Source organism: Dromiciops gliroides, chromosome 1 (genome assembly GCF_019393635.1).
Source record: "Dromiciops gliroides isolate mDroGli1 chromosome 1, mDroGli1.pri, whole genome shotgun sequence".
In the NCBI taxonomy this organism is placed as follows: domain Eukaryota; kingdom Metazoa; phylum Chordata; class Mammalia; order Microbiotheria; family Microbiotheriidae; genus Dromiciops; species Dromiciops gliroides.
In genome coordinates this window covers 207,604,664-207,618,930 of record NC_057861.1, presented here as the reverse complement: position 1 = coordinate 207,618,930, position 14,267 = coordinate 207,604,664, and the positions used below count along the sequence as shown (strand labels likewise).

General features: G+C 38.1%; 1 protein-coding gene across 1 annotated transcript in view; it reads right to left on the bottom strand.

Annotated features, from left to right (window-relative positions):
* CD226 (CD226 molecule) overlaps positions 1-14,267 on the bottom strand; it is a 92,206-nt gene that overhangs the window by 2,112 nt on the left and 75,827 nt on the right. The window contains exons 4-5 of the mRNA XM_043979456.1: positions 5,182-5,281; positions 1,741-1,783 (exon numbers count right to left, since the gene is read on the bottom strand). Of these exons, the coding sequence (XP_043835391.1) occupies positions 1,741-1,783; positions 5,182-5,281 (143 nt within the window). The remainder of the gene's footprint in view (positions 1-1,740; positions 1,784-5,181; positions 5,282-14,267) is intronic.

Here is a 14,267-nt window from a genome sequence, read left to right as displayed (position 1 = left end):
AAAAACAGGAATTTCTTGTCATATCCTATCTTACTGCAGACTGATTACCATTTGTTTAAATTTTTTTAGATACAAATGTACATAGAAGATGATGATAGATAGGTAGATGATAGAGATGATATATATATATTATATATAGATGATATAGTTATATATAGATAAAAATAGAGATAGAGCTATACACCTATCAAAAAAGAGGAACAGAGAAAGAAAGAGGGAAGGAGGTGAAATGAGGGAGATAGAGACAGCAAGCCCGGCATAACTGATAAAAAGCTGGTCTCAGAACCAGGAAGACCTGGGATTAAGTACTGCCTTGGCTGTATTACTATAGGAAAATTGTTTAACCTCTCAGTCCCCAAGGCAGCTTTCTAAGATTTTCTCTTGGGAAGTTCCCTATACTGTAAGTAGGTGAAACTGTAGGTTCAGTTCCTAAACCAATAAGGCTTAATTTTTTCCTTTGGGTTTTTTTCTTCTTTTTTTGGGTGGGTGGGGGGAGAAGACTGGGTATGGATGGTAGGGCAGAGGCCACTTACAGGCCAACACTAATACTGTCTCACAAGGAAGCTTGAATATGCTTCATTTTTCCAAATTGTCCCAGTTTGCTTCTCCACCACTCCCAGGGGCTAACGATATTAACGTGAAGTTTAGTGTGGACTGGCTGATTGGCTTTTAGCCCTTCTGGAGCTCAGAACTCCTCACCATCCTCATCTTTTCAAGAACAGAAGCTACAGACCAACCAAAATACCTATCTTTAAAATTTTTCTTTTTTTCCAAGTTCAGACAAGCAGTATTTGATTAAGGATTAGTCTTTACCCTTAGACTCCAGTAAAATTCTAGGCACTTGAGAATAATAGAAAGAAGTTATTTAAATATTGAGAAACTTGAAAAGGAATAGAACTCCTTAAAGCTATAATTTACACACAGGAGAATTTATTCATTTGAAAGGGCCTGTTCCAATAGCACTGTAAATAACTTACTTTTATATAAGCCTTTCTTCACTATAACCTTGTAAGGTAAAATATGAGACTATTTCTACCCCTATTTATAAATGAAGGATCTGAGTGTCTAATAAGTGACTTTCTTGCACACACACACACACACACACACACAGAGTTAGTAACTAGCAGAGATGATTGCAACCCATACCTTCTAATTGCAAATCTAGTGTTCTTTCTATGTGCCACACTGTCTCTACTTTTCTCATGCATGCTTATAGAACATAGTATGTTATTTTCAGTGATATATATTGTTAATATTGAACAGCAATTATTTCTTTATTAGTATTAACATGACAAAATCTACCATAAAAGGTCACCAATGTTAGGTGACCAATTTTAAATTGTCAATCAAAAAAAAAGATACTTGGATATTTGAAGCTAGCTGAAGATTAGCTGAAGTCACTTGAGGCCATTAACATGACCAGATCACTTAGGAATAAAATCAAAATTGATAACTATAAAAAGTATTTTTCATATAAAATCAATAACTATATATAATATAACCGGTTTTGAATTGCCTGCTGTCTGGGGGAGATGGGGAGGGAGGGCAGGGAGGGAGAAAAAATTTGAAATTTGAAATCTTATGTAAACCAATGCTGAAAGCTATTTCTACATGTAACTGGAAAATAATAAAATAATTTTTTTTAATAAAAAATAAATAAACACAATCAATAACACACAAACAAGAAAAAGTTACCACAAGAATGTCATCCAAAATAAACTCATCCTTGAGAAACCTTACCTGGGTCTGAGTATCCCACAGTGCCTTAGACATTCTCTTCCTCCTGGAAATCCACATTCAACAGAATTGTTAGAACAAGTCATGGTAAATGATATAATCTTAAAAACCTCTTCTTTGAGCAACCTGATCATTCAATTCTACTATTTATTTCATCACTCTTCTGGTGTCTTATCTTACTGTCTTACAAACAGGGATAGACTATATTTCTGATTTGATATAGAGATCTCACAAATAAGGAAACTCCCTCTTCTAATGTAGGCAACATCTCTGAACGCTGTAGTTTTTGACAGCTGCCTAGAACATCGAGAAGTTAATAACTTGCCGCAGCCCAGAGCTGGACTTAAAACTAAGTCTTTGGTTCTAAGGCCAACTCCCTGTCAACCATGCCAAGTTGCCTTTTCAAGTGGACACAGGACTATTTACTTGATTGATTTATAGTAGGCCTTTATGAGGAACTGTCAATTGCTATCACCAATTAACCTGGCCTTGCTACTTTCCTGAAGCTGACATCTGCCATTAAATAGAAATCTGCCAACTTCCTACAGCTAGTTACAAGCCACTTTCCTATGGACACGTGAGGATGAGCTTCACACCATTGAATAAACTCTCTATTTGCACTTATTCCCATATCTTATAACCACCTTACAGGTAATAATACAGGGAAAGCTGTTTAACAAAAGTTTCAGTTCAATAATTGAGAAAAAACACAATAGGGGATTAATGAAGGAAAGAGAAAACAATAATGGGGAAGGAAAAAAAGAGTAGAAAGTGGCTTTGATCGAGGAGGCTAAAAAAGGGTTAATAGACAGCTCTAACTAAGACCTGAGCTCTAAAGGGGCTAATGGATAACCTATCAACTGCGGCTAAAAGGGGCTAGCAGATTACCTAAGACTTGGGTTCTTATTAATAGTAAGTAGAAGGGTTAATAGAGAAACTAAGGTTTGTGTTCTTATCAACAGTACTGTAACCAAGAGGGTTCAAGTCCCTATCAACCAACCCCATCAACAGAGACAGTAACAGGGACCATTAACCATTGATGGCCATTAATATTCCTAGATGACAGGACCATATCTAGAAACCATATCTCAAGGAAAGAGATATCATAAACACAGAGACCCTCTGGCTCTGACAAGTTTAAACATGTCTTTATGATCATGCACAGAGAATACCAAATGTGTCCTTAGGTTCACTTTATAACATGTAAACTCCAAAAATATCTCCAAGAAAAAAGGTACCTGCCTCAGGGGTTGTCTTAGAACCCCAGGAAGTCCAAATTTGGATAAGACTTCCCTTGTACCTCCTTAAGGAGGAGATTAAGATAATGAGGAGATAACCCATTTTTTCTCCCTATAAATACAACCATTTTCCTCTCCCTATTTGAAATACCTTTCCTTTTTTTCCTATGGTATTCTCCCTGTGGTCTCACAGTATTTTAATAAAACTTGGGAAACTGAGTCACTGAGACTTGTAATTCTTTGGAATGCCTCATGATCAATTTGATCAATTAAATCCACCCCCACATCAATTTCAACAACATGAGCAACCATATTCAAGTATATACGTGAGGTTATTAAAGAGAGAAAAGGAGCAAGATATAGAAAGCCAGCACTGAAGTCATTAAGAACTGAATTCAAGTTCCATCTTTAACACATACTCTCTGTGTGACCCTAAGCAAGGAACTTAACCTCTCTGTTCTCCTGGAAGCTCTCTAAAAATATAAGCTGAAGAAAAGATGTTGACCTGTATCTTTTAAGAAATATCCTGTCTCAGGAATGAATGGCTCAAAGGAGGAAGGCTGGTACAATACCTTTAAAAATCCCTGGACTTAAAAGTCAGGAATGTTGTGTTCAAATCCCTTACACTAGCTGTTTGACCATGGAAAAGTCAAAAGTTCTCTGAACCTCAATTTCCTTATCTGTAAAATGGGGACAGAAACTCACAAGGTTTTTAACTTCCTGTATAAATGCAATATGTTGCCTTCAAAGTTTAGTTTAAATTCTGCTCTTATCCTAGGTCTTATCTAAACCCCACCCCCTCCAAGCTGGTAGCACCTCCCCAGTTACTTTATATGCATTTTGTATATACTTATATGTGGACATGTCCCCCCAAATTGGGAGAAGGTGTTGTGGGAATGCAGTGGGATCCCAAGAAACCTAAAGATCCCAGCCCCCCAAGGAATCCTTAAAACTTTCCCAAGAGAAAAACAGCTCTGTCTCCCACCTCAGGAATAAGGTGTGGCCAAGCATGACACTGGTATGCTGATAAGCAATATTAAGGTTGTAAGATGATATACAGGATATGGATGGATGCTGCATATCCTACTGATACCCCATTATTCAAAGATCCCCTCACAGTTAGCTTGCCCTTCCCTCCCGTTTGTTTTGTAAAGATACAAAAGACCAGGTCTTCTCTTACTCCAGTGGGACAGTCACCATAATGATCTGTCCCCTGCCCACATATTCCTCTCCTAATAAATCTCTTTTTGTTTTACAAGATTTGTGATAAGACTCTAATTCTTTGGGTGAGCTAGCCCTGCCCCCATACAGGTTGCAAGTCCCCCCCAACAAAGGGAGGGAATTTTAATTTTTTCTCTGTATCTCTAGTGCTTAACATAATTCTAGGTTCATAATAAGTGCTTAATAAATGCTTCTTAATTGATTGATTCATGTACCAACGTGTTGAATAGGATGAACAAATAGATAATTCCATGAGAAATTTATTCTCCAAATAAATCAGTATATACCTTGGTACTCAATGACTTCAATTAACTTGTGGGTGCAAGAGAGAGTAAGGAGAGCTATGTTGTAATGTATAGATTCAAGAAAGGACAAATTACTAAATTGCCCTGGGGCTCAGCTTCCTTCCTGATCTGTAGAATTTTAACATTTCCATTTAGAGCATCACATGACTAGTTGATCCTTATGACTAGAAGATAAAACTAGATCTTTTCCTCTATAATAATACAGAGTGTACCAAAAAGACATGGTAACTGTTGAACCTTTTCTTCCTCTTACCACTAATTAGTGTCCCTCTCCTATTCTCTCCTCTCCTCTTGCTCAAGACACACACTATCATCACCTTGACTCCAGGAATTTATCTTCTGCTTGTTCACCATTGACTCCAGCACAGGCAGAAGAAAACAGAAAGGCATGGTTTCTTTTAGTAATTTAGCTAGAACCCAAAAGGTCACAGAGGACTTGGCAGACTGCCAAATCTGACTCTAATTATTAAATGTCCTAAGTGAGGTTTCTTTTACATCATCACCACCGCTGCTGTTCCCCTTCATCTTCCCACCCCCCCTAGCTCTAACAGAACTTGTAGGAACAGTGAAAGAAATGAAGACAACAGGTGAGGAACTTTGACAAACTATTAGTATATGGGATAGTTATTCTAACAGCAGACTTGGTGCAGAAAAGGCTTTTGATTAGCAAATATACTCACCTGCAACAATAACCAATGATGATGATGATAAATATCGCAAGACTTAAGGATGAAGCTGCACCTCCAGCCATGAGGAAAAAAATTTGATGGTCTGTTTTTGCTAAAAGGAGAACAATAAGGGAAGATAATTAGGGAAGAAAACTATATATGAACCAATTTATGCATAATAGCTACTGTTGTTGTAGAAGAGGAGAATGACATCAGGGTGATGTCATGACTTGCAGTGAATTGGATTTAAGAGATGGAGGGCTGTGCAAGATCACCAACCTCATTCTCTCCTCCAGAGCCATCTGGGTTCAGTGGCAAGATAGACATCAGGGCAACTGGAGATGGCCCCAGATGACTAGTATTTATGTACCTATGTGACCTTACCTGAGTCCAGTCACTCACTGTGCTTGTTTCTCCAACCATTAAAATGGTTTGCCAAACCTTCCTTCCTATAGCTCAGAAATGTTCCAATATAATATACATATATAAGTATATTACAAAGAGCAGATTGCATTAGAAATGTGAAGCATTATTATCATCTTTCCTTTGGGCAGGCAATTTTTCAGAATCCCAAAGTAAACTCCTGTCAGGCAGCATGCATGCCCCAAGTAGAAGATTAAGACAGAATTATAGCTTTCAACCAGATTTTCTTCCCTTCTATAAATATGTGCCATTATACTAATGATTATATATCTTTTTAATGGTTTTCAGGTTCTGTTTTTATCACCCACCTTTTGACACCTGAAAAATATTCTGATTTAATCTGATTCTCCTCCTTTCAACATATTGGGCACTCATTGCATTGTATTCCCAATAAACCATTCTGGCTGGGGATTTTACCTTTGTATTTTTAATTTTTTAATTATTATTATTTTTTTGGTAAGGCAATTGGGATTAAGTGATTTGCCCAGGGTCACACAGCTAGTAAGTGTTAAGCATCTGAGGCCAGATTTGAACTCAGGTACTCCTGAATCCAGGGCTGGTGCTTTATCCACTGCACCACCTAGCTGCCCCTCCTTTGTATTTTTGATAAAAAATAAAAGCTGATGTTTGGATTTCTCTTTGTCTTATAAGCAAAGTCACAGTTAGAAAATGAGTAAACAAGAACAGAGCCTTTTTGTTTTTGTTTTTTTATTTGCTGAGTTTCTGATGAGCAAAAAGAGGGGGGAAATGACATAAATAATTGTGGTGTGAGACATTTTCATCATGGGATAGGAGTATTGGCAAGGAGCAAATAAACAAAAATTAACATTTCAAAATATGGGCAGGCTTCCCAAAAGTGCTTTTAATGTTACCCCTGCCACTTCTGGATGGGATCTACCCTTTTCTATTCTCAGGCCACAATAACAATATAACATTTCATTCCAGAGCTCTCCCAATAAATAAAGGGATCCATAATCTTATCCTAAATGTTGCAGATTCCAAAAGGTGATGAAGTTGTAGCAACAGAAACTCAGCCTGGCAGCCAATAGAAGTTGATAATCATTGGGGGCAGAGGAGAAGAAATGTATAGATACCAAGGATTCATGGAAATTATTTTACCTGGCCTTAGTTCCAAAGTGACTATTTCAAAAAATGCAATAATGACAGATTTTCATTAATTTGAAAGGTATTTTGTGGAAGGCATTGTGCTAGAAAATGTATATGTTGTTGTTTAGTCATTATTTGATTGTGTCCAACTTTTTGTGATTGCATTTGAGGTATTCTTGGCAAAGATACTCAGGTGGTTTGCCATTTACTGTGCCAACTCATTTTACAGATGAGGAAACTGAGGTAAACAGGGTTAAGTGACTTGCCCAGGGTCACACAGTTAGTAAGTGTCTGAGGTCAGATTTGAATTCAGGAAGATGAGTTATCCCGACTTCAGGCCTGGTACTCTATCCAGCACAACACCTAGCTGCCCCTCTGGAATGTACAAAGATTAATGACAACCCTCACCTTCATAGTCTACAGTCTAGTTAGGGAGATAAGACAAGTATTGTAGAAAGTTATGTATATTTTCAATTTCTGTGTCTCTCCTCAAGCTATCCCTCATGCCTAGAACATATTCTCTCCTAAGCTTTGCCTCTCAAAATTTATTGTTTCTTTCAATTTAGTTCAAATACTGGATTCTGTATGAGACCTTTCTTGATTCCACAGTGCCTAGTGGTACTAGTAGAAAACTACCTTTGCATGTATTTTGCATATACTTTGCATATATGTATATGTTGTCTCCTACAACAGGGGGGAAGTAAGAGATGTTTCACTATTGCTGTTGCATCCCCAGTACCTAGCATGATGACTGAATCATAAGAAGAGATTAATAAATTCTTGATAATTGCTCGACTCACAGAGCAACAAATGTTGCAGAGGATGAGCAAATGTGTAATTATGACAAATGTGATAAGATCATCTAAACCAAATCCATCTATTACTGAGGACTCAATGACTTAAATGTAAAAGAGAGAATAGCAAACCCATAATATATGATTCAGAATCAAGACATAAAAGAAACCAACAGTGATGAGAATAATCAGAAGCTTCACTTCTATACATGATGAACATTTTGTTCATGAAGCAAATTAGAAAGCTCTGGACATGGCAAGTACTGATATATATGATACAGCTAAAAGAAAGAAAGAGAGAGAGAGAGGGAGGGAGGGAGGAAAGAAAAAAAGAGAGAGAAAGAAAGTCAGAAAAAAAACAAAATACAACTTGTTATAGACACAGGAGTTATTTCAAGAGTAGCTTTCTGTGCTCAGTCATATTATCATCAACTGGGTAGAGCTGAGGTCAAAATCAATACCAAATTAGAAGAAAAAATAAAGATGAGGAGAAAACACTGTGTGAGATTGCAGATCACAGCAGCTCCAATTCAAGGTTTAAATGTGCTGTCAACTCTGAAAAATGGGAAATAAAAAAAGTAAAAACCATTATCATTCTTTAGAAAAGTTTAACTAGTTCTATCTAAATAATTACCACAATGAGGAGGCCCCCAAAAGCTCAGTCTGTAAATGTAATCTCCTGTATGAGAAAAGAGAAATGGCAATCAAAGCCAGTCTGTTTATAGCATCAGCTCATTTTTAAAATATTAAAGGAAGAGGATGACTCACAAAATTAGGGAAAAGAACCAAAAATGAGACAAGAGAGAGGAGTGAGAGCCTGCTTAGTGAGATAATCTCCATAGCACTGATAGTTAGGTTAAGAGAAAGGAGTATAGATGTGAAATGTAACATTTTCCAGTATTTTTAAGCTAATCTACCTTCGTTTGTGACAATGATGGAACCACTACATTTAAACTTTATCACCATAGTCCCTGATGTGCCATATGAGGAGGCAGAAATAGTACTTGTTGTAAGATACTATAGTGGGAAAGAATGGTTCAACTTTACAAAATATACCCCCCAAAATCCATATGAGAGTAACACATAATTTGGAGTAATTATCCCAAACCCCCATTTCCCCGTTTGAACTGGCTAGTCAGAACTATAAACTGTGGCGATTATTAGGGGGCCCTGAGGAAAAGGAGATATTCTTTCTAAACAAAATTTCAGGGGCCATCTCCCTCATTTTGCAGTTGAGGAAACCAGGGCTCATTTTGGTTTAGTGACTTGTTCAGAATCATAAAGATGGTCAATCTTAGAGGTGAAACCAAGTCCTTTGATTCCAAAGCCAAAACTCACTCTCCAGTATGCTCCATCTAAAAACCTATTATTGTTTGTTCCCACTCCCCCAGGAGGAATTTCAAGCAGTGTGTTTATCTTTGGTATGATATGTGGCTATTTGCCAATATGATCTATGAGTAAGTTAGTATGCATGCTTGAGAATGTGTCTTTATGTTACTATACATACTTGAGTATGTATGTTAGTCCTTCTTTGAGCCAATTCTGATGATATTAAGGTTCACTCACTATATATTTTTGCTCTGAGGGAGGGGAAGGAGAAAAGGGGGTGCAGGGAAAAGGGAAGGAGGAGAGGGCAGATTGTGGGAGAGAGCAGTAAAAAGCAAAACACTTTCAAGGAAGATGAAGATGTTCTGCATTACTACACCAATATGACATATTGAATTGTTTGAATTGCTTGATCTCATAGGGAGGGTTGAGGAGGGAGGAAGGAAGAAAAATTTAGAACATAGAATTAGCTCAGGTACCCTGATCTCATTGGAGTGGGCTCATGGAGGGAATAGATTTCATACCCAATTGGGAAGAGTAATCTATTTAACCCTGCAGGAAAGTAGGAGGGGAAAAGGATAAGGAAGGAAGGGTGAAAAAATGGAGCGCAGAGCAAGGGGGAGGATAGTCAGAAGTAAAACACTTTTGAGAAGGAATAGGTAAAAAGAAGATAGAGAATGTGTCTGTATGAATGATGATGTATTATTCATGACTCTTTCAATGAACCTAGGTGTAGATTTCTGAAAAAGCTTAGCAAACATTCATGGGTTCCCTAGAAGGATAGCAATTGTGTGTGTGTGTGTGTGTGTGTGTGTGTGTGTGTGTGTGTGTGTGTGTGTGTGTGTGTGTGTAAGAGTGGTAAAGCAGACTTTAGATAGCTAAAACAGAGCCCAGGGAACCCCTAGTGTTGATTATTAAGCCTGGATCTTCAGGATCATTGGGTAGAGAAAGGCACATCTAGAGGGAGACAACCCTTGCCTATGTATTTTCCATAGTGATTGAGAATCCTGAGCCCTGAGTTAATCCTCATGGATTATTTGTAGATTCAAAGATGATAAACCATAAAAATATTAAATATGCCTACCTCTGGGTGACCTCCAAATGTCAATCAGTCAATATTGATTAAGCACCTACTCTGTGCCGGGCACAGTTCTAAACACAAGAGTTACAAAAAAAGACAAGAGGTAGTCCCTGCCCTCTAGGAGCTTATAATCTAATGCATGCAAACAAATCTATCTATCTATCTATCTATCTATCTATCTATCTATCTATCTATCTATCTATCTATCTATCTATCTATCTATATCTCAAGGTATATACAGGATGAATAGGAAGTAAAAGGGAAATTAAGAGAGGCTAAGGAAGGCTTCCTGTAGAAAAAAAGGATTTTAGTTGAAACTTAAAGGAAGCCAGAAAGGTCAAACAGAGGAGATAGAGCATTCCAGGCATGGGAGACAACCAGAAAAAATTCCCAAAGTTAAAATGAGTGTCTTGTTTGTGGAACAGCCAAAGTCAGTGTTGCTGGCTCGAAGGGTAGGAGGGGGCTAGGTTATAAAGGTCTTTGAATGCAAAATGGAGCACTTTGTTTTTGCTCCTGGAGGCAAAAGGAAGCCACTGGAGTTTATCAAGTTGGGGTGCAGGAGAAGGAGGGGTTTGTGTGACATGATCAGAGCTGAGTTTTAGGAAAATCACTTTAGTGGCTGCACGAAGGATGGATTGGAATGGGGTGACATGAGGAATGTCCCCAGTAGGCTATTGCAGTAATCAAGGCACGAGGTATTGAAGGCCCGTACCAGGGTGGTAGAAGAGTCAAAGCAGAGAAGGGAACATGTTTGAGAGATATTACAAAGGTGTAATTGCCAGGCCATGGCAAAAGTTTGGTTATGAGGGATGGGAGACAGTGAGGAATGACTACTAGGTTGTGAGTCTGAGAGACTTGGAGGATAGTGTTGGCTTCTAGAGTAACAGGAAACATAGGCGGAGGAGAAGGTTTCAGGGAAAAGATAATGAGGCCTGTTTTGGACATATTGAGTTTCAGGTGTCTACTGGATATCCAGTCTGAAATGTCTGAAAGGCAGTTAGAGACATAAGATTAGAGAGAAGCAGAGAGATTGAGGCAGAAAAGGTAGATTTGAGAATCAGGAGTGAGGTAGTGATTAAATCCATGGGAACTAATGAGATCACCAAACGAAGTATGATAGTGAAGAGGAGAAGATGATTCAGGATAGAACCTGAGGCACACCTAGGCTTGGAAGCCATGATCTGGAGAAGGATCCAGCAAAGGAAACAGAAAAGAAGTGGTACTGTAAGTAGGAGGAAAACCAAGGGAGAGTAGTGTCCTAAAAACCTAGAGAGAAGGGAGCATCAGACAGATCAAAGAGAAGGAGGATTAAAAAAAGGCCATTAGACTTGGCATCTAAGAGATTGTGAGTAACTTTGGAGAGAGAAGTTTCAGTGGAATTAAAAGTGGAAGCCAGATTGTTAGGCATTAAGAAGAAAATTAATGGAGAGAAAGTCTGGGCACCTACTGTAGGTGGCCTTTTTGAGGAGTTTAGCTACAAAGAGCAAAAGAGTTATAGGATGAGAGTTAGTAGGGAAAGAGGAACAAGTAAGGTTTCTTTCAGGATGGGGAGACATGGACATGTTTGTAGGGCAAAGAGAATGACCCAATAGAGAAAGAGATGGAAAATAAGTGGAAATCACAATAGAATAAAATAATCCGGAAAGTAAAGATACTGGAGTAGTTTGCCATTTCCTTCTCCAGTGAATTAAGACAAAGTTTAAGTTACTTCCCTGGGGTCACATAGCCAATAAGTGTCTGAGGCCAAATTTGAACTCAGGTTTTCCTGACTATAGACTTGGTCCTCTATCCACTGAACACCTAGCTGCCTTCAGCTAGACACAGAGGTGTCTGTCATGATACCCATCAATGACAGGTGCTAGACAGAGATGTCATCATACTAATCACATTACACCCTGATTATTTATAAAGCTTCTTCAATGAAATTTACTTACCAGCCTATTGAGCTCTGCCTCTAGCATATGGATCACACACTCACTTGCCATACCATTCTCAAATATATCCTCCTAACCCTCCACCACCCTGACTCCCCTAGCATCATTTCCACCAACCAACATTCCCTCACCAAACACTGGATATCCTCCCCCAGCAAGATACAACCCTAACTTTCTAGGTCCATGATTGCCTCCAACATATGCTGTTCCTCCCCACCTTCCTTCAGGGTTTGGGATACCACCTGCCAGTTACCCTGCTCCAGCTCTGCCCCTAGGTGGGCAAAACCCAGTACCATCTCACATCTCGCATGCCTCCTTTGGAAGGATTGTAACATGTAGTTTGGGTGAGATAATATGATGCCTCTTCTCCCCTCACCCCTTTTTTTAAAAAATCAATCCCCCTCAAAAAGAAATATATTTACTGTGTAACGATTGGAATAACGCCACCTGCTGGATACTTACTGTAGAAGAGTTCTGCCCATGAAGGGAAGGTCTTTGAGGGCAAGACCAGGAGTCAGGAAGTGACGCGAGCTAGTGGGAGGAGGAAGGAAGAGACTGGCGCTCAGTCTCCCTTTTTTTTTTCCTGGGGACGCTGGCGGAGAAGGGAGCTAAAAATGTGCTCTCCCTTTAATAGATAGAAATCTAGGCCTTTCTCTCTCTCTTTACCAAATTCTTATTCTCCTTAATAAATGCTTAAAAGTCTAACTCTTGCTAAAGCTTATAATTTATTGGCGACCACTCATTAGATATTTTAGACAGTTTAGCTAGAATTTTAGCCCTTAACAGATGGCTGACCACGAAGAGGAAAGCTAAACCTCAGTCTTCTTCTGATCTTCTGGTTGGGTAAGAAATTTCCCCTCCCTCTCCCTTTAACTGCTAAGTACTGGTGTACTGGCTGTGTTTTCCTTTAAATTTTTTCGAATGGACCTTTTAAACTCCCTAATTATCCTATTTTTGATTTTAGTCTGTTTAACCAGACAAATGGGAGATAAGATCATGTTAATGCTTTGTTTTTGTGGATTTTCTATTTTTCTTTTTATTTTTGTTAAAAGAGCCAGCAACTTACTCACACAAGGAAATATCTCTCCCTCTCCCAACCATGCTTTTTCAGAGAAACCTGAAGAGATTCCCGCAGCTTTTCCCAGTTCTAACAGTAATTGTTGCTTTAATTTTGCATGCCTGGAGGCAATGACCTACCCTCTAGAAGCTTTTAATCCCCTAACTCCTGGAGGCAAAGTGGGGGAAGAGGAATCCAGGCCTGAGTTCAAAATCAAGTCTGATTCAAATTGCGCTGGTCCCTCCCCTCCTCTCCAGACCCCACCCTCTACTCCTCCCATGGCCAAGCCCATTGCTTCCCCTGCCTGGGAAGTCCAGAGAACTGATGCTCATGCGCAACTTTCTCTAACTACATTTGCAGCTTTAGGCTCAGCCCTTCCCCGGCCTGGCTGTGCTTTTGAGACAATCTTAGAAAACTCTTTAAATTCCAGATATGCTCGTTTTGTTCATAATTTTGCTAACCTGCTTTTGTCTTTAATTAGTAATTTTTTAAACATTTGTATGGTGAAAAGCCCGACAGACAATATAGAGGGGTTAAAGAAGAAAAACTTAAGCTGAATAAGAATGACAATCAACATAGTTCAAGACTCTGCTTCTTTTGCCATGGAAGGGTATATATTTTACAGAAATGTAGAAGTAAGCAGCAAGGTATTGATATGAGTATTGGGGATTTTAGATATCGGAATCAAAAGTGTTCTGAATTCATTCAGAGTATTAATGTCAGTTCAGAGGTTACATAGGATTTCTATGCTATTACATATACATTTTGAAATTAATGGTATGGGTTTATTTTCGTAGAGATTTTCCTGCTTTTGAGATTGTGTTTTATACTTAGTTTTTAAAACAAGGAGAATATTTGTAAAAGCTTTTTATAGTCATGTGATCAGGTTTATATTTTATAACACTCTTGTTAATATTAAGTTCATATTCATTTAGATTTCCTTAGTTTGAATTTCACTGTCTTTTATTGTTCCACGTGTATTTTCTTCTATTCATTCATCTATCTAATTTTGAAACATGGTTTTGATTTCATAATACAATGTTAATTCTAGGAGTATTGTGCTCCCATATTCTGAGTTGTTTGTTTTTGTTATTTTTTCTCAACTGATTATTTGATCAAACTCTTTAAAGCATTTCCCTGGCAAATTGTTTGCTATGGCAAGTGTAAATTGATTCTAGAAGTATTATTTTTGATAAGCATATTCCAAAAAAAAAGAGGGGAACATTTGTAAAAGTTTTCTTTGAGATTGTGTTGTGCTTTAACTTTTATTTAAATATGTTCAGATTTTTCAAAAAAGTAATTGTATACTAAGTTAAAAAAAAGGGGGTATTATTTGAAATTGTTGCATAATTATATATTGTGTTCTGAGTCAAGAT